The sequence below is a fragment of the Furipterus horrens genome, unplaced genomic scaffold (genome assembly GCF_987537825.1).
Source record: "Furipterus horrens unplaced genomic scaffold, mFurHor1.1.pri manual_scaffold_9, whole genome shotgun sequence".
In the NCBI taxonomy this organism is placed as follows: domain Eukaryota; kingdom Metazoa; phylum Chordata; class Mammalia; order Chiroptera; family Furipteridae; genus Furipterus; species Furipterus horrens.
In genome coordinates, this window is record NW_028327179.1 from 16,117,715 (window position 1) to 16,138,837 (window position 21,123).

At 39.2% G+C, this 21,123-nt stretch overlaps 1 protein-coding gene across 1 annotated transcript in view; it reads right to left on the reverse strand.

Annotated features, from left to right (window-relative positions):
• The window catches only part of DNAH11 (dynein axonemal heavy chain 11), a 255,136-nt gene that overhangs the window by 222,460 nt on the left and 11,553 nt on the right, over positions 1-21,123 (reverse strand). The window contains exons 6-9 of the mRNA XM_090286851.1: positions 20,822-21,033; positions 14,116-14,349; positions 12,541-12,708; positions 2,132-2,248 (exon numbers count right to left, since the gene is read on the reverse strand). Of these exons, the coding sequence (XP_090142977.1) occupies positions 2,132-2,248; positions 12,541-12,708; positions 14,116-14,349; positions 20,822-21,033 (731 nt within the window). The remainder of the gene's footprint in view (positions 1-2,131; positions 2,249-12,540; positions 12,709-14,115; positions 14,350-20,821; positions 21,034-21,123) is intronic.

Here is a 21,123-nt window from a genome sequence, read left to right on the forward strand (position 1 = left end):
TGCCAACATGGTTGGTTTTGAACTATAGTTTCGAGCTAGAGTAGACTCGTATCGGGGTGCAGAGCCCGTTCTGGCCACATCTTTGCCAAGAGCATTCCCTGAATCACGGTCTTCAGAGAATGGTCTGCAAATAGTTAGTCCCTGGGACACAACAGTAAATGGTCAGCGTTCATCATCTCACATCTATGATAGAAATCATCATCTCCCTGAACACACAATCCTATCATTTTTCCTTCCCCTCTCCCTGCCCTTGCCCCGATTCATGTGTATTTCAATACTCTGACTACCTGTCAGCCCACCTCACTCCAAGCAGTTGTTCAGTGTCTGCTTTACACCAGGCACTGCCGGTGACCTTACACAACAAACAATATAAGATGCCGTCCTGCGTTGCCGAGCGTAGAGGGCAGGAGCTCATCTTACGTGTTTCCATAGACAGGGCACAAATATGTGGAAAGTTAAAGAAAAGGACATGGCTGCAGGAGAAAATTATTTAGGAAAAAAGAGCTGGCACGTACTAGAATAGAATCCGTATTAATGGTTGTGAGAAGGGGAAGAAGAAAGGCAAGAAAGCCTTGAATTAGAAAAGGTAGGAGCTTTTGTAATCAAAACTTCACTCTACACTCTTTCTTCCAGTTATTACAAAAACACGGAGAAGTAGCTCCAGTAACAGAGAATAGGATAGACTACTCTGTAGTCATTAATAAAAAATATTGCTCAGTTCTGTTATAAGAGGAAACTTTATGATTCTTCGCTAAGTGGAAATGATACTAAGGGGGATCAGGATATGATGTCATCTTTGTCAAAGAGAAATATGTATGCAGAAAAAAGTGTGGCAGTATTAAATATAACAGTTTTTCTGAGAGATGGGATTACAGGGGGTTTATAGTTTAACAACAGTCTATATATTTTGGCCAGCAGCATTTCAGTTTCATCCCAGAGCTCTTAAAAAACATAGTATTTGATCCTCATGAATTCTGTGTAAAAATGCTTGGCTGGGACCAGAAGATACTAGAGGCTTCACCATCATCTGAGCAATTTATCTGAACTTGAAGGTCAAAATCAAGCAAACCTTATATACCATCTGTATGTTATGCGCTGCCATTCTTAAGCTGTGCCCATGAATCCCTAGCTATGTTTCTCCTGGTACTGAAGCATCTTTTTGTGATGTCATCTGAAAAGATACTTGACTTGCAATTCTCTTCTCTGGCAAGCAAGTTTCACAGGCTGTCCCTATTCCTTACGTTATAACTTTCTATTTGGGAGGACTGTAAACACACTTTTCTTTTACGCAACCCTTAATACACACATACCATATTTCATCAATTCTATAACAGCCTTTCATGTTTTAACCCTTTGAGGGCCAATGTCACTGTGAGCGATGCTGACAAATTTCCCCAAAAGTGCCAGCATCACTCCCAGCGACTCCTTTATCGATGGCTATAAATGTAAATAACAATGGAATAATTTGTATGTTATGTTTTGTTCTCTTTTTTGTACCTCAGGTTATATATTGATATAATTTTTTCTCATGTTGATCCAAATTTCAAATTACGCACAGCACTCAAAAGGTTAATATCTCTGAAATTGGACTGTATTATATAATCAATGGCATAATTTTATGACACTTTTCTTTATTGATACACAAAATAATGGCATGTTTGATAATCAATGGTATCTTATACTTGATGAAAGACAGTATATAAGTTGCTATTTGTTTCCGTCAGAGTAACACAGTAGGCAAGTGAACCCTACATATGTGAGCAATGACTGAAAAAAAAAGAAGAAAAAGAAAGAAATTCTGAATTAACAGACATTTTTCACTTTTCACTGTGGCTTAACTTTGAGTCAATACTTCATAGGCCATGCCAAACTTGCTCCAAAGTTAATAAGACCAAAAACACCGTGAATGCAAGAAAAGATTAATAGTGAACTGTCCTGGCCTTGTCCAAAGTAAGCTTCATTATTCATTAGTGCATAATTCAAAGTTTATAATTCAGTGAGCTGAGTATGAAGAGAGTAGGACCAGTTAATAGTTTACCTGAATCAGAACAAAATATATTCAATCCTTTCATCTAGCAGTCTAAATTATTCTTTGGTAAATTATTATTATAACAGCTTCTTCAGAACTAACCTTAAATGCAGCTTCCAAACCACTGCAGTTCAAGAAACCTTCGCAAAGAATCGTCCCAAGCCTTCTGTCAAAATCCAAAGTTTTGGACTTAAACACAACATAATCACTTTCAAATTCCTGTAAAATTCAAAGTAAAATATTAGTTTCCAGGAAAGAGTGTAACAGTGAGAACAGCAATCTTAAGCTTATCAGACCTCCCTCCCGTCCGCCCTTGCTCTTTGAGTGGATTTCTCTTCCATGGCAGGATTCCAGGGCAGATCAAGAAGGAGCTATACCTGGCCAACTGCTCAAGCCTTGGGGGAACACTGGCCACTTAGCATTGTGAGCTCCTTTTTTCACATTTCTCTTCACTGATTCAGATCCCACCATCAGTACTCTGACCTACCAGTCTGTCCTTCTCCCAACCCATTTGGATTATAAATAAAAAGGCAAAGCTTTCCAGAAAAGAGAAAGGAACCCATTCTCACTGTAACTTAGTACATCTACACGTTTAAGTAGCAAGTTTTTTTGTTTTCCTTTGTTTCATATTTCATGGAGCAGAAAACCTACCAGGAAACACTACGTCTTCAGGTGAGAACTAAAACCACGGATCTGTAAAGAAGAGTCATTGGCGATAAAGAGAAAACAAAATGCCATTACATTTTCCCAGCGTGTTATTACCACGCGGTTAACAACCCCCAGTTTCCTCCTCATACACACCACCCACTCTCCTCATTAGAAAGCACGAAAGAATAAGGCTTGTCTGCATAGCACTGCAATTCACAGTCTTCAGTGAAGAAGTCCCAGCCATTCAGAAACACTCTGGGCATTCCAGGCAAACTGCCCCTGGAGTTCACGCCTCACATGTTACATAATAAAGTCCTTTGCCACCTCCACAAATGGACCCTCCATCTATTCATTACCATAACAGAAATAATAATAATGATAGCTAGCACTCAAGTTTTCTGTTCTAAATGCTTTATGTTATTAATTCTCACAATATAGGATGTGGATTCCCCCCCCACCCCCATTTTATAGTTAACAAAATAAACTCAGAGCAGTTAAATAATTTGCTCATAGTCACACCACGGGTAGAAGGCAGGACCAGAATGTAAAGTGTAGCAACCTGGTTCCAGAGCCCACACTCCAACCATGATGTTTCTATGAAGAAACGCACCGCCTGTGAACTGGACACATGCTGAAAGCAGTGTAACAGCGGAGTTCCAGAGCACTGTTTGTCACACACCGCAATGTTATATTTAGCATCAAGGAAGTCTCCAGGTCTCCTAAACCACAGCCAGCCTCTTTATTCAAGGATCACTGACTTTTAAAAGTAAACACTACCTCCCAACAAGTTGTAACAGGCCTAACTTATCCCTCTTCTCGGAATGGCAACAAGGGACATACCATTAAGATCCTCAAACACATCATGATTAAAATGCCAAAGGAGAAAGATAAAGAGAGAATCCTAAAAGCAAGAGAGAAGCAGACAGTTGCCTACAAAGGGGTGCCTGTAAGACTATCAGCTGATTTCTCAAAAGACACTTTGCAAGCAAGAAGGGGCTGACAAGTATTCCATGTGATGAAAAGCAAGGACCTACAACCAAGATGACTCTATCCAGCAAAGCCATCATTTAGAATGAAAGGGCAGATGATGTGCTTCCCAGACAAGGTAAAGCTAAAAGAGTTCATCATCACCAAGCCATTATTATAGGAAATGTCAAAGGGACTTACTTAAGAAAAAGAAGATCAAAACTATGAACACTAAAATGACAACAAACTCACAACTATCAACAACTGAATCTAAAAAATAAAAACAAAATCCAACTAAGCAAACCAGAATAGGAAGAAAATCATAGGTGTGAGGATCATTTGGAGGGTTATCAGCTGGGAGGGGAGGGGGGAAATGGGGAAATGGTGCAGGGATTAAGAAGCATAATTGTTTGGTACAAAATAGACAGGGGGAAGTTAAGAATAATATAGGAAAGGGTGAAGCCAAAGAACTTATATGCACGGCACATAGGTATGAACTAAGAGGGATGGGATTGCTGGAGGGAAGAGGGGTACTGGGCAGAGGGGAGCAAAGGGGAAAAAAATAGGAACTACTGTTAACAACAAAGTCAATAAAATATACTTAAAAAAAAAATCCTCAAACACTGTTTGAACACTTAGTAAAGAAGTAGTATCTCAGGAAGGGAAAAAGGCTAATCTCCATCCTCATCTCTCTCCCAAACTCCTTTCTCTCCCTTCCTCGCCCAACCCAAATCAAAACTGCCAACAGCAGCCCTCCGCGAGGAAGTCCGCAGCCGATCCAAACTTGCGTTGTATGTGTCTAAACTCATCCACTTCTCTAATAGAGCAGCTCTTCTTTATACACCCTGCCCGCAATTCCAGCAATCTCGCTGACTCCTTTTTCTCTTGGTCACGTGCAATCACTCTCTTAACTTCCCCCAGAAGACGTCCACTCTGCTCCATCTCCTGGGCGTCACCCTGGCCCGAATTACAATCACCCCCTATCCGGATTTCCACTAACCACTTCCTAACTCCTTCCTTTGCCTCTAGTCTCGTCTCTCGGAATCCCTCTCCAAACCGTAGTCTACACTAGCTTTCTAGGACAGAAACCTGCTTGTGTCCCTCTTTCAGTCAATCCTCCCATTCACATTCTTAATTTGGAACGCTTTATTTCTTCAAAGTCTCCAAGTCTTACGTAAAGCCACAGGCCCTTCCCTTGTCACCTGGACCCTGTTTACACTCAACGATTCCAGCTCCTCTCGCGCGTTCGCACTCCAGGACCCAACCACGTTCCCGCTCTCTGCGTAACACTGTTTCCTGCGCACCCCTTTCTTTTCACCCACTCCTCACTCGTTTCATTTCTATTCATTTTTCGGCTCTATGAGTCTTTGTTATTTTTCTCTGCTTCCTTTGCACCTGCTCTGGGAGGGGGCCCTTCACGAACGCGCTCGGAGCACTCTGTCTACCTGCCTACCCGGATTTCTCCCCTGGATTTTAAGCTCTGAGTATAATGGCCTGCTTTATTTTCTCCACAATTATAGTTCTAATACTTTAAGAGGTTCTCAGCATGTAGCTGTTTTGCAATAAATATTTATTAAAGAATAACGGATATGCCAATATTCCTCAAGAATCATTATGAAGTTTTTTCTATATTCTGAACTGCAAAGTTACCCTTTATTAGTAGCATGGGAAATTAATAAAAAGTCTTAGCTAGAGAAAGGCTATGACTGGGCTCTGCTGCATGAAGCACAGACCCTGCCCTGGCAGGGTGACTCAATTGTTTGGAACTCGGTTCCACACCAAAGGGATGCATGTATGGGAGGCAACTGAGCAATATTTCTCTCTCTCTAAAATTAACAAACATATCCTCAAGTGAGGATTAAAAAAAAAGAACAGACCCTAGTGATGTCAAGGCAGGGGCTGAGGGAGTGAGGGAGCAGTTTCAGGGCAAGTGAAATACTCTGGGTCAGAGGTGAGTTCTGGATATATTTCTAGGTTATAGCTAACAGAGCCTCTTGTTTGTCATGAGAAAAAGAGCAAGATCACAGTTTGACTCCAAGGTTTTGCACTAAGTAGCCCGTTATATATGCCATATAATGAGTTGGGAGGAGATGGGAAATAGTAGTAGGGTTGGGGGGCCGTAAAGCAGGAGCTTGGGTTTGCATGTTTGTTTATTGTGAGATGTCATTAAGTACAGAAGTGGAGATGCAAAGTAGGCAGCTGACTATATATGAGTATGTTTTTATATGTTTCTCCAAAGGTATAAAAATGGCTAATAAGCCCATGAAAAGATGATCAACAGCTAATCATCAGGGTAATGCAAATCCAACCACAATAAGATATCACTTAACAGATGTTAAAATGACTATTATTTTTTTAAAAGGTAAGTGTTGATGAAGATGTGGTATCATTGGAATTTTTCTGCATTGCTGGAGGGAAGGTATTAATAAAATGCTTCAACCATGATGGAAAACAGTTTGGAAATTCCTCAGATGGTTAAACATAGAATTCATTACCATATAATCTGGCAATTTTAATCCTAAGTATATATTTCCCCAAAATGAGAGTCAAACACCGATGTTCATAGTGCCATTATTCACAACGGCCAAAAGGTGAAAACAACCCAAGTATCCATCAACAAATGGACAAGTAAAATACAGTGTACACACACACAGACCACACACACAACACACTAGATTATTTAGCCTTAAAAAGAAATAAAATTTTGACACATGCTACATTATGGATGAACCTTGAAGACATTATATAAGTGAAATAAGCCAGACACATAAGACAAATATTGTGTGAGTCCATGTATATGAGGTACTAAAATAACCAAATTCATAGAGAGAGAAAGAATAGAGGTTACCAGGGACTTAGAGGAGGGAGTAAATGGAGAGTTATTTAATGAGTAAAAATTTTTTGTTTGGGATGATGAAAAGTTCTGTAAGTGGATAGTAGTGACGGTTGCACAGCATTGATATCCTTAATGCCAGGGAACTATACACTTATAAATTTAAACCACAACTTTTATGTAAAATATATTTTATTACAATTTTAAAGGCAAAAAAATAAAAAGTACCTACATTTTGACCCCTTTACTTTCTTCCATTTAAAATAATCTTAAATATTTTCTGGACATACATTTAAAACAACAGTGTTATAATTTTTGCTTCCACAATCAAACAGAATTTAGACAACTGAAGAGGAGGAGGAAAGTCTATTGCACTGACACATATTTTTGCTTACCACATTCTCCCTGGTGTTCCAAGGTTCCTTCTTTTATCATTTTCTTTCTGTATTAAAGACTTCTTTTAGCCATGATTCTGGATCAGTCTACTAGCAACAAATTCTCTTCCTTTAGGTTCATCTGAGAATTTCTTGATTTCCCTTTTATTCCTGAAAGATTATTTTTGACTGGGTAGAGAATTCTGAGTTAACACTTCTTTTCTTTGAGCGCTTGAAAAATATATTGCCATTTCCTTCTGGCCTCCATGATTTCTGATAAGATATCCATTGTCATTCAAATCATTTTTCTTCTAAGTTTTTGTTTTTCTCCACTACTTTCAAGGTTGTTTTTTCTTTATCTTCAATTTTCAGAAGCTTAATTATGCTGTGTCTTGGGATGGATTTTTACAGGCTTATCATTTCATTTACCTTTTTGCTACTGATTCTAACTTCCCCTTGAACCTGGAGGTTTATGACTCTTGCCAAATTTAGGAAGTTTTCAGCCATTCTTTGAGACTTGCAGCCTCATGGTCTTTCTCCTCTCTTTCTGCAACTCTGATGACATGAAAGCTAGATCTGTCATGGTCCTAAAGGTCCTTGGGGCCGCGCTCATTTTACTGCAGTCTATGTTTTCTCTGTTGTTCAGACTGCATGGCTTCTGTTGTTCTGTCTTCCAGGTCACTGATTCATTTCCTTAGCTCTCCATTTACCACTGAAGCCAATCACTGTGCTGTGTATTTTTGCTATATTTTTCAGTTCTACAATTCCCACTTGTTTTTTATATCTTCTATTTCTTTCCTGAGAATTTCTATTTTTTTATTGAGGCTATTTTTTTCATTCCCTTCAAATATGTGCATAATTGCTTCTTAAAGCATTTTTAAGATGGAGCTTTAAAATCTTTGTCACATAATTCTAAAATCTTCCCTGATTGGTGTGGCTCAGTGGTCTGGACATTATCCTGCAAACCCAAAGGTTGCTGGTTTGATTTCCAGTCAGGGCGCATGCCTGCATTGTGGGCCAGGTTCCCAGATGGTAACATGCAAGAGGCAACTTAATGCTGCTCTTCTAGAGCTTTTCAGTCTGCGCCCATTGATGTTTCCAGGTGGACTGCGTCTTCAGTTCCAACTCTGGGCTATTTCAGACAACAAGAAAACACAGGGAACTCATCACCGATCTGCCTTCTTCTTTTCACCTTGCAGAGTCTTCTTCTTCTTTTTTTAGATATAATGACCAGTGTTTTATTTGTACTTAGTGGCAGGACTAGGGAAAAGTACATTTGCTCCATCTTTCTGGAAGCAGAAGTTCCTAAGTAAATTTTTTTTTATTCTCATCTGAGGACACGTTTTTTTGTTTGTTTGTTTGTTTTCATTGCTTTTAGGAAGAAAGGGAGGGAGAGAGAAAAACATCGATGCCAGAAAGAGGCAACAGTCAGTCACCCCCCAATCTCACCTGACCCAGATCAGTGCCCAGACCGGGGAGCATACATGTCTGAACCAGGGGTTGCATACACCTGAACCAGGGATGAACCCACAAACTAGGAATGTGCCTGCACTGGGAATCAAACTTGCAAGCTTTTAGTCATGGGACAGTGCTCCAACCAACTGAGCCACACCAGCCAAAGCTCCTTAGTAAATTGGAAACAATATCTACACCACTTTAAATAACATTGAAAAATAAATAGTATATAAATGCAATGGAATAATATGCAACTGTTTTAAAAAAAGCAGGCAAATGCTATTATAGTGATACAGAATGACTGACAAAATATATTAAGTGACCAAAGCAAGAAATAAATGATGTGCAGAGGATGCTATTTGTGCAAAAAAACAAATACAAATGTATACATTCATGTATATGCTGGTGCACACATCAGATATCTGTGGAATGTTATACAACAAACTCATAATAGTAGATACATTTGCAGAGGAAAAATGGGAGACTAAGGGAAAAGGCAGTGAGTGAAAAGAGGAGACTAAATTTTTATACATGTTACCTTTCCAAAAGAATAAGTAATGTTTTTCAGTAATAAATTTTATCTTGAAAAATAAGCAGGAAACATATGAAAAATCCTGAAAAATTTACAAAGCTAAAATTAGAAAATGCTAGATATAGTAAGAGCAAAATAATAGTTTAATAGACGAGAAGAGAACAGAGAACTGACTACTTGTAGGAATTAGAATACAACCTACTATAGATTAACTAAATAATTACTTTTAAAATGTATTTTAGGTTCCGGTATAACAGCAGGTTAGGTACCTGGATCAACCTTCTTACTGAAAACTAACAGGAAAAAGGAAAAGAGATCCAACACCTTAAGTCACTCCACCTGTGGACCTTTGTCCTCAGGTGAGTTCCTCCAATTGCCCCAGATAACCTTATTCCCTTCATTTCAGTGAAGATGCAGCAAGTGAGATAAATACTAAAGAGTTGAGTGGCACAGCGAAAAGAGCTAGCTTTGGGGTTAAAAGTTCTGGAACGAAATGTCACTCCCTGGTAACTATAATCTCAGGTAATTTGCTTAACCTCGTCTACCTGGCCAGTCATTCTCAGGGTAATAGTGAGAATTGCCCAGGAATGTGTGAGAAGGTCTGGCACATGTCTGCCACTCAGCACCTGCTCAGTAAGTGTTGTATTAACGGACTCTGATTAACAGAGACTCAGTGGAGCCAAGGGGTTATCCTTAAGAAGAATAGCCACCGTCCTTGCTTAGTTATCTAGGGACTTTTCTTTAATCAAATAATACCTCAGACTGTCAGCACAGCTTTGGAGCCTAAAGTCACCTGAGAAGCTGTTAAAATTCAATGATTAAGAAAGCAAGTTTCTTAGTAAGTCTGATGTTATAGTACCATGTTGCTGTCTACAGTCACTGAAATAAAATTTTCTAAGAGACTAGAACTTAATGATTCCAACTACTAAAACGAAAGGAAAATTATTTAACATGAGAGAGATGCTAATTGTTGTTACAACGGCAATCATATTACAATATATAAATATATCAAATTAACATGTTGTCGTCGTCGGCAGCCGTCCGTCTCGAGAGACGATGGTGTAGCTTCTTAAGAGTCTATCTGCACCGCCGAGAATGGCTGTGCAGTCCGACTCGGGAGTGACGTGGTATCTGTCTCCTCCCATGTTGAATCGACATCTTGCGATGACACTGAAGCTACAGAGCCTGGGCAGGGTAATATGGAGGGTCTGCTGTTGCCCATGCAGCAGACCCCCCCTCTCTTCACAGCTGAAGGGTCCAAGGGAAAGACTGAGTCGATACAGCTTGGGTTCAGGTGCGCCGCAGGAGTTGCCGGTGTTGACTACAACATCAAACCGCCTTAGGGACTCCGGCTCCGGATTTTCTGTCGGGGTTTACTCCCTTAGCCTTTCCCCTGAAGAGGTATGCCGCAAGGCAGCGGAGGTTTTTTGGATTCAGAGTTTTCCTTCTCTGATGTGCCCTGACTGGAAGATCGAACCAGCGACACTTACCTCGCAGGCCGACGCTCAATCCACTGAGCTAAACCAGCCAGGGCTAACATGTTGTACACCTTAAATATGCACAATGCTATATGTCAAATATATTTTAATTTTAAAAAATAAGTAAGAAAGCAATTCTCTGCCCATACCTGCCCAGATCTCAAACATTCCTACAGAAAGAAGTCAAAGAAAAGAGCCAGTAACGGAGAAACCCAAAACTATTTCAGGGACATCCAGAGAAAACCTACGCTCTGCAAACAGGCTACAGTGGCAGACATTTTGCTCAAAGCCTGACTAATAGGCTTGAGACTGAAAGAAGAAGGAAATTAACAGCATCTCCAAAAGTAAATTACCAGGGATTGTTTCTTTAACTTACTGGAACATATTTAAACTGTTTCTACACTCAAGTGCAGAAAAACTGATCATGATCCATTCAATGATCCTGTTGGCACCGGCGTATATTCAGGGGGGCCTGGCAGTGGTCGGGGCAGGGCATGTGTCATGTGGACACACCTGTACAAACATACTAGGTGGGAAGTAGTCTGCTAAAATAGTGTCTCATTAAAATTAACAACTGATTTTACCCTAAAAATCAGAATACAATAAACTCAGCTACAAAGGACCAGAACGAACAGCTTATTAAGCAAAAACTGTATAATCATTGCAATATTTTGAGGCAACATTGATAACTAGGGCACTTTCAAAAAAGCAAAGTGCTTCTTTAACATAAGCACATCAATTAAGTGAACTTTTAGTTAATTCCACTTTGATTTCAAGGAATGACCAAAGTCAAGAAACTTCTAGATTCTATTCTAATATAATCAGACAGAATGCAGGGGGAACCTCAAACACAGGTTATTAAAGTCTCCAACCCAGACCTGGAGACCAGAGGTAAGCCTCGCCCATTTTATTTGCAAAATTAAGTGGCGCGCCCAAATACTAAATACCAAAACACAAACCCAAGCACATGTATGTGTCAAGAGCCAATGAATTTTCTACTCCTACATGTCTGTGACTGTGCGGGCTTTGGGCAGACACAGGAATAAGTTCAGAAGCTTTCATGTTGCCAAGGTATGACAGCAGCTGAACCCGGCCATGTGTTCTAACACTGGCACTCTGAAAACCTACCAGGTGCTGGAATCTTGAGACAATCAAGACCCTCCTGCTAGTCAAGTGCACCCGAGGGTCCGTGCATGCTGGGTCTCACACTCCTCCACTCAGTTAGTTGCTCAGGACAGCTAGGCCAAGGCGCCCGCAGGAGTCCCATTCCATCCACATTCCCTGAATCGCCGCTAAGTGCCAGACGTCTTCCCAGGCTCTGAGGATATGCTCCGGCTATCATCACCATAGTCCTTGATTCCTCCTGCTTTGCCCACAAATTAGCTGGGACACACGACGACAGTATCCTCTTACCATGAACTCCACTTCCCAAAAGCTGACTACAGTTAGAGGGATTAAGTCTGACAACCACGTCCTTACAAAACTAGCATATCGCACTTACACATCTCAAAAATCAGTTATTCAGCCACATATAAATTATAGTGAATAAATTCATATTCCTTATAAAGCAATAAGGATGAATCTGTTTTTTTTGTTTTTTGTTTTTTGGTTTTTAACCAAGGCTTCACTGTTCTTGGCAAACCACTAAAAGGAAGCTATTTTTATTGCAGAGCTGCAGGGACGCTCCCAGGTAACTCCCTGGCTACTAACATGCTAGGGGTGAAAATCAGAAAGTTTCCTCCCACTTTCTGAAGTTAAAAATATGAAGTTATAAATAGCTCTAAAGCATAACAGTGAAAAATATGAAAGACATCATTCATGTTAATGATATAAGTAGTGAATGGGATGAAACTAAATGTTAAAATAGACCAAAAAATTATCTAGAGATTCAGGAAAAGACTAAGACACACGCATGGTCATCACATCAGATCAAGATAAGGTAACACGTAAGGTCTTTTTCAATGTACGTAATCAAGAAGGAAGCAAACCCAGACTGCGGTCCACTGTTATGTTAGAAACAGTTCTAAACTGAAAATATTATACAAAGGGCTACCTTCTGGTCCTTGGTCTATCACTAAAGAGCCTTCAAGCAAGTCATTCAACCTCTTTCATCCTAGAGAGGCTGGATTGGATGGTACCTATTACCACTGTGACCTATCTATCTTCTTTTCCAACTTTAAAATTATAGGAGTCTATGAAATAAAAATGCAAATGTACAATATTACCACGTTACTGTAATCCGATGGGTCGTATGTGCTCTGTTTAAAAATTTTACAGAGTTCCATAAATTCTTCCCTCATCTCGCAGATCTGTCCATTCAAAATTGCTCCCTTGGTACCACCAAATTCAAGTCTCTCCAGCTTTTCGAATTCCAATATGGTAACAAATACATCCTTTGAAAAAACATAAAACAGTAAAGATTTTTGCACCATCTTGAGCAGGAAGAAAACATTTTAAAGTTGCAAAGAAATAACATTTTCAAACATTCCAACTCTGTGTGTTAATGGACACTGGCATGACAGAGACAAATATTAATGACTTAGTTGAACAAAGTCCCTGCTAATTTTTAAAATCATAGTCCCATTTTCATACTCATTGAAAATTATCTAGCAGTGCAGATAACTTACCATGGCTAAACATATGACCCTCTAATTTTATATCCTCCTAATCATAAGTCAGATCCCCAGTAACATCCAAAAGTCATATCGCCCGTCTCCCACACTTTGCGGTGAATCAGCAGTCCCTTAATCAGCTAACGAGAATATTATAAAAGGGAGACTCATGGGTGACTCATGTTGCTTGTGGTTAGGCATTTAGCATTCACACTTTAAGAAGCACTCAAGCTGATTAAGTGGTAATGAGAATTTTCAAAACCTGAAACTAATTTTCAATGACATTCAACAAATCATCTACCAACAAACAAACCCAAACTTGCTAGTAAGAGCTTTACAAAGAAAATCAAGGTAGTGCCAGTAGTTCAAACTAAAAATAAATAAATAAAAAACAAAGAACCTTGCTCTGGCTGGTGTGGCTCAGTGGATTGAATGCTGGCCTGTGAACCAAAGGGTTGCCGGTTCAATTCCCAGTCAGGGCACAGGCCTGGGTTTTGGGCCAGGTCCCCAGTTGGGGGTGTGTGAGAGGCAACCACACATTGATGTTTCTCTCCCTTCCTCTCTCCCTTCCCCTCTCTCTAAAAATAAATCAAATCTTAAAAAAAAAAAAAAAAACTTAACCAGTTGGTTCCATACTATGGGTGAATGAATGTGTGTACAAGTATATGCATTCATTTAATTTTGGTTTTTAGTTACTTAAAATATTTATACAGTACATATTTTCATGTTCTTTTTATTTAGTGTTATATTTTAATAGCACAGTACATATATTTAGTGTAAATACTAAAAGTGTGATATTTTAGATTATCAAATAGTTTTAAAGCATGGAATACATATAGAAGCATTAAACATATAAAGGAAAAAAGGGGGAACAGTTTACAGCTTCCTGATTTACTGTCTTCCAGGACCTTAGTAAGTTGTAAGTCAAGAGTCACTGGTACAGAAAGAAATTCACTTACCCCCAGCATAATAAAAGAATCAAAAATAATTAAAAAAAAAAAAAAAGAAGTCAAACTAAAGCTTTTAAAGCTCTCTTAATAGCCCTGATCCTGTGAGCTCCTCATGAGATCACCAAGAAAGGAGACCTCCCACCTCCCACCAAATAAACTGTCCCCAAATCATGGAAAAAGCTACATGATTTCTGAACCCACCTACTACATGAATAAATGACAAGTCAGTGATGAATACCTCTATTTTCATGACACGGTCCAAAAATTTGTCAAATCTACAAAACACCAGATGAGGCTGGAAATCCCATGGTTTCACCTCCTTGTTTCCAATAAAATAGTTAGCCAATCCCTTTCTGTAGTTGAAAAAAGAATTTTTGAAAGTCTTTAAGATGTTAATGGCCACCTGCACCTTTTCCAGGGAGTCTTCAATTTCTCCTTTCAGAAGGTCTTCAGGTGAAAGGTAAGCTGTTGCCTAGGATTTAATGAAAGGAAACAATGACCAAGTATGTACAATAGTTTATTGGAAGCATTTGGTTCAATAAATTTTATTTAAATTTTTTTCAATAAATTATTTTTAGATGACAATGAATTGGGCCATCCATGCTGTGAGATTGAAAGCACAAATTTTAGAAATTCAGGCACTTGGGTTTTAAAGACGTACCTGTATACATTAGAATAATCTACAGACGACTAAAATTTTTGGATGCACACATTCTAGCAATAACCACATTTTTGCTTAGCTTCACAGATAGGGCAACTGTGTCATCAGAATTTGCGACAGATATTCCTGCCACAACTCCACACAACTATTTTTTCGTGCAAACAAGTACACAGCCAGGATGGAAACTCCATTAGACCATGGATTTTACAGAGATGGTCTCCTTGCCTGGCAGCAAAGGTCATTGCAAAGATGAGAGAGAGCTGATAGGATAGGGGTGGTACACTGCCGGCAATTCTTTGAGGTTAGCAAACTTCTCTTCCGGGGGCTTACGCAACGTTATAAGACAGAAAATCTAGTTGATATATGCCCTATGAACTACTTTTGAAAAGAGGAAATGGGAAGGAGAGGTGAATTAAAGAAAGAGACAGTGTCATGTAGGACTGGCAAACTCTCCTAAGACCACTGTCTAGGTTCTCTCCACTCTTCACGCTCCATCTTCGTTACGAACATTCAGAATTCCCCTCTTTAAGAACCTCAAGAACCAATAAATCCCTAAAAGTTCTCTTGTATATTATTTCTTCCTGATGTATCTCAATTTAAGCTCATATGAATTATAGTAAGTCCTAACTCAACACTGCAGATAGGTTCTGTGACTATCAGCAGACCAATGTATAACAAAACCAGTTTCACCATAGGCTAATCAATAAAATAAAGAGTTCATTAAGTTCCTAAGACATATCATCAACATTATAACAAAATGACATTTACAAAATGATGTTATCTGAGGACCTACTGTATAGGTTTAAATTGTGTGCCTTTAATTTTGTGGTTGCTTAGAAAGTTCATAAATATCTCAATGGAGGATATAACAAAAGCCATTGAGTTCACCATAGCAGATGGAAGGATTTTGTTTCTGAGTGTAGGCATGATCCTCTTCCCATTAATGGCTACAGTTTTACATGCAATATAGATTCTGTACCATAAATTTGTAAAGTAATAAGAAAATAATGTAGCATCTAAAATACTTGATAAGAGTCCTTCAAGTTCTAGCTGCAGACTCCTAATCTATGCTCTTCTTTCTCACTCAGGCTGGATGGAAAATTAACATCTACAGGAAGGCGGCCAACATTTCACACAGCATAGAAGAAAGCTAGCTGTAACCCCTCAGCAATGTGAGCTGAAAACAGTTCACACTTTGATAGCACTAAGGATTCCAATACCTTTCTCTATACATATTCTTTATAATGAATATGTCCTTTTAGGAAGTGGAAAAAAAAATCTATGGACATCACACCACTGCTGTCTCTGTATCAGCAGCCCCTGAGGACCTAATTGCCTACATATAAAGGAACTTCCCTTGGGCAAGACATCCTTATGTTCATTTCTGTGCTTTACCAGCCCTCACACAGATGAGACAATCACAGCAATTAACTTCCTGTCCATAGAGCCCACTGTTAAATACACCTCAAAAGGCAAGGGCACAGTACTAAATACCCTGCATTACAAAGCCCAGTCTATACCCTTTCACTGGGTAGTAGGGTATGTGAGGTTCGGGGAAAAAAAAAAAATCAGCAGCAAAGGCAGCAGACCTCCCTATGATCCAATTAGGGACTGCCACTGGATTTGTCACATTAGCTGAGATCTCACAGGATTTCAGTTGCCTTAGTTGCAACTGGAGAGATTAATTAAGTCAATGTCAAGATCCCAAGCTCTTAAACTCTGAGTTATTGTCTGCTTCCTACAGGAGCTCTCTGGAGCAAACCCAACCACACCAGTTCTCTATTCTCTTACTCAATGGTGTGAGCACAAACCAACCAACAGCTGCTGGATTCGGGCTCTGGCTGGGTCGCCCAGTTGGTTACAGCGTTGTCCCATACACCAAAAGCTGTTGGATTTAGGATAAACTGTTCCCACTTCATAGGCTTTACAAACTAAAATTCTGCTAACAGATTCATTTATCAATAAGCCAATTAACCAATTAGCCGTTAAGCAATTTATCAATAACATTATTCATCGATGCCTGTCTCCCAGTTTCTTTTCTTTTTATGTGCTTTTAAGGATTCTTACTTTTGCTCAATCCTGACACCTCTTATCCAAGTTTGAGCTCTCAAACTCTTCCCCAGTGAAGATCCTGTGCATGACAATAGCCATGACAGCAATACCAAGCCATGGAGCAGGTGGTGAGCCTAGAGTGGTAGTGATGCACGGTACAGCTGGGTTACCAGAGAAACGTAAAAGAACACATTATCAAAGTTCAAGCGTGTTATCATCCTAGGGGCCAGATCATGTCTTTTATGTGTCTGATCTAAATAACTGTGTTAATGGTCACTGTCAAAAACAGGTGAAAAGAGACCCACTTGCTGCTAAAGGAACAAAGTTTTTCACTATGACTGGAAAGTCTGGATTAGGCAGACCATAACAAGGAGGGAAGCAGATCAGTAACAACAGCAAAGGGTGGAGACAATGGACACTTAGACAGCGCGTGACCCCCCTGAAAGGGCACGTGAAGCTCTAGCAACTGCGTCAATGGGGATGGCAGAGCCAGTGTAGGGAGGTCAACTTTTCGGTGGAGGCTAGAATGCTGGAAGTTAAATGAGAATTCCTTGACCTAACTACTGGCAACAGTTTTAATTTTAAAATACTATGCAAAATAAAAACACTGCAGGGATCTATACAAAGGTCAAGTGCAGCTGACAATCGGCTTATGACCTCTGATGTATAACACAACAAGGATTCAAATGTTTCATAAATACTTTGAGGCCAATAGATTCGTGGAAGCAAAGTACATGAAAGCTACATAAGGAATTACAATTATAGAAAACACATAAAATGTGTAATCACACAAACCGTGCAAGGTACAAATTAGGAAGCAATGTGATACCACTACATATCCAATAAATCAACCCAAATTTCTTAAGAATAGTCAAAGCTGGCAAGTTACAGTAAAACTTTTATACAGTGATAATAGCAATCAAATTGATATAATCTTTTAGAAAAGAACTGATAAATATTAAACATTGTTCAAGAGCCATGAAAAGATTGTACACTTTGGTCAACATAAAGAATTTATATTTGCCAATTATCCACGTTAAGGAAAAGGATTTTTGTATAAAGTTGTTTTCCGCATGTTGTGTGTAAATAGAAGAGGCTAGAAGCAACCTAAATATTCAAGGGTAACAAAATCATTTTTCAAGACGCTAGTAAGAAAAATATATAAATGTTTTAGGGAAAAGAAAAATCAAAAATGCTAGATTTTAAGGTGGTAGAACTGCAGGACTACTTGCACTGTTATAAATTTAATGCAGTGACAATATTTTAACATTATTGTACACTACATGTTATGTTGTAATTTAAAATATAGATCAAAGCATAATGAGTAAGAACCCCATCACTTCATTTGGGTGACCTTGAGAAAGCTTTGCTGGACATCGGATTGTTATTTTTTGTTTGTTTGGTTGTTTGTTGAGTGTGAAAGGGCTTTATTGATAACATCTTTGTCAGTGTTGCTGTGAGATTGATTTTGTGAATTTCTGGGAAGTTTAAGAGTTCCTGGCAAATAACAGGCATTACACAATATTTGTTAAATATAAAACAATAAATGTAAAATCAGACAGCAAACAACATATGAGTGGGCAAGAGAGTTTAGCTCTTCCGGGAACTCAGGTATGAAACTTGGCTCATAACTGATTTTTGTTTCTGAACATGTTGGGGCAGATTTACTACGAAGTCCACTTGAAGAATCAAGGGAATAGGTCAACAGAGCCTTTGGACAGAAGTCAGGAACAGTAACTAAGGAACAAGAGAAGCTACATTATTTCTTTGGGAGCTTGGCACACAGAACAGGGGCCAGGAATAATAGGTTTACAGGATTATAGGTAACTAGGATTTCTTACAAGCCACTAACAACAATGAATAATCATTTGGGGAGTAGGGGGGAGGTTATACAGTAACAGGGCTTATTCTCAAAATGAGACAAGGATCTGGGGTTCAGGAGAAGTGGTGGTTATAGCCATTGATCCTGCAATAGAGATCACGCCTAACAACAGAGCAAAAACTGAATTTGTACAACAGAGAGACAGAAATAGAATAAAGCCAGAGGAGATAAAATGTAGCAAGGAACTCACTTGTTATCTCCTATCAATAGCTTCAATTAGCTGTAAGTCAACAGTTTGGAACTAACTTTTATGAGCCTTTATTAAATGCTACATTGGACATTTCACTTAGGTTATCTCATTTGATCCTCACAATAACCATGGACTAGGCATTAGCTGCACTTTTTGATGTGGAAATTGAGGATCAGAAAAGTCATTTAACTTCCCTTAAGTGGTTCAATCCGATTTGAATTCATGTTGGTCTGAGTCCAACATACTTTCCATATATCACTTCACCTCTTCAGAAGCAGAGAGAAAAAATAAGCATATTAATAACTCAATGTCATAGTACAGAAACTCCTGACTGCAAGTTAGGAGACCTGTTCTCTGGTCTGGATTTCCCCCTATATCCTGAGAGAAATTCAACAAATGATGTTATCCTTCAAGTTTCAGTTAATTCATCTGAAAAAAAAAAAAAAATCAAGAGTTGGGCTGTAGCACAGTTCCCCAACCAGGATATTCTACAATGTCTTCTCTCCATGACTTAGAACAGCAAAATTCTAACACATGGGGCTCCAAGCTGTTTGCCTTGGTTATGAGCAGACTTCCCAGGCTCTAAATCCTGTCCAATTGACCCCATTCTACAACAAAAAAACTTAATTTCCTAATAGAGCCATGAAGTGAAAACCACTGGGAAGCATGAGACTAGATCCATGAATAAAAGCGATCAAAGTTATCCACTCCTCTCTAGCAAGTCATCTAGGTCTTTCCAAAACGTCTCCTCTCCTTGGCCACAATGATTGTTCCAAGAATGGGAATAAAATACACTGAGCCAGAACTGAAAAAGAAAGACAGCCTCCTTTCAGCAAAGTTCCTCTGCTGCCAGGGTATACCTCTGGGGCTCCCAAAAAGCCACTGTATGTAACATGTGGTGACGGTCTGAGAATAAAGTCAAACACAAGCCAGCAAAATGGAATACAGTGGGAAGCTTTGAAATTATCATGTAGTCTCCTGGAACAAGCAGTTCCTGAAGTCACCACATTCTCAGACTCTCCAGTTTCACAGAGACTTATATGCTGTTTTTGTTCCTTTGTTTGCTTGCTTTACTTCAATTTGTCAGGTGCCGCTGGGGGAGATCCAATTCTGGTGAGAAGCCTTCTTAACAATCCAAAGGCTAAGACATGCACACAGATCCTTATTCTCTGGCATTTGTTTGGCAAAAATTCCTTAGCCGTTCAGACCAACACTCTGTTATGCACTAAACTGTTCCCCAAAATTTATATGTTGAAGCTCTAACCACCAAAACAACTATTTTGGAGACAGGGTCTTTAGGGTGTAATAAAGTAATTAAATGAGGTTGTTTGGGTAGGACCCTAATCTGATAGGAGTGCAGCTTTATAAGAAGAAAATGAAAGGTCTCTTTCCACCAGGCAGCTGTCCGCAGGCCAGGAGGAGAACTCCCACCAGAACCTGACCTTGTTGGCACCTCCAGAACTGTGAGTAAATAACTCTGAAAATAAAGTCATCCAATCCGTGGTATTCTGTTATGGTAGCTCAAGCAGACGAAGACACACACACACTCCCAACTAAGAACTGCCCCATTATACGCCCTCCAAGTACCTTTTAGCTCTCACGTTATACAATATTCTCTGATATCATGGACACAAGAAGAATGTTTACACAAAAGAATGAAGAAGCAGTCCAATTTTTTAAAAACATTTTGTGAGTTGACTGAAGACGAGAGAAGCAATTATAAACAAGAGACTGACAATCAGAATTCTTTTAATATAATTCCACTACTATTTTTTGAGGATAACTTTTCTGCGGCCCGATTCTCTTAACTTACGTTACTTGCCAAAAGTCTTCTGTAGGCCCGTGTTCCTGTGGAAAAATAAGGGAAACCTACAAAGGCCTATGCATAGCTGCATTTTATTAGAAGTAATCTTAAATCTCTTTGGAGAAAAGTCAGAGATTAAACAAACAAAAATTCCAGTAACAACCTGTCCTTGGAACGTGCCTTATGTTCAGATGTCCTTCACTATTTAGGATAAAAAGTCACCTGGCTCTTGTTACTATAAAAGTCCTGTCAGAAAAAAAGAGACTATAGACTGGGTTTATTCATTCTTCATTGACCTAATAAAACCTACCACATGGCAATCATTCTTATTATTCCTATTTTTAATGCTACATACCTGATCGACGAAGAGATTACAAAATTCTTGCAACAACACTATAACCCGACCTGGGGTATTGTAAAACTTGGAATGACTCCAGATCAGACAGATGGTGTGAAATAGCGGGGCGATTAATCCACGGGTCTGTGGGAATTCTGTCTCCTGGAGACACTGAATGCGTCTCTTCAGTGGTCGCAGGTAGAGTTCCACATCTTGGGCTTCAAGGAGAGCTGAAGGGGAAAAAAAAACTCACTGTTCCTGCGAGGCAGTCTCTCTTTTCTAAACTTACAAGTTCAAGAGAACAATGCAAAACAACACGG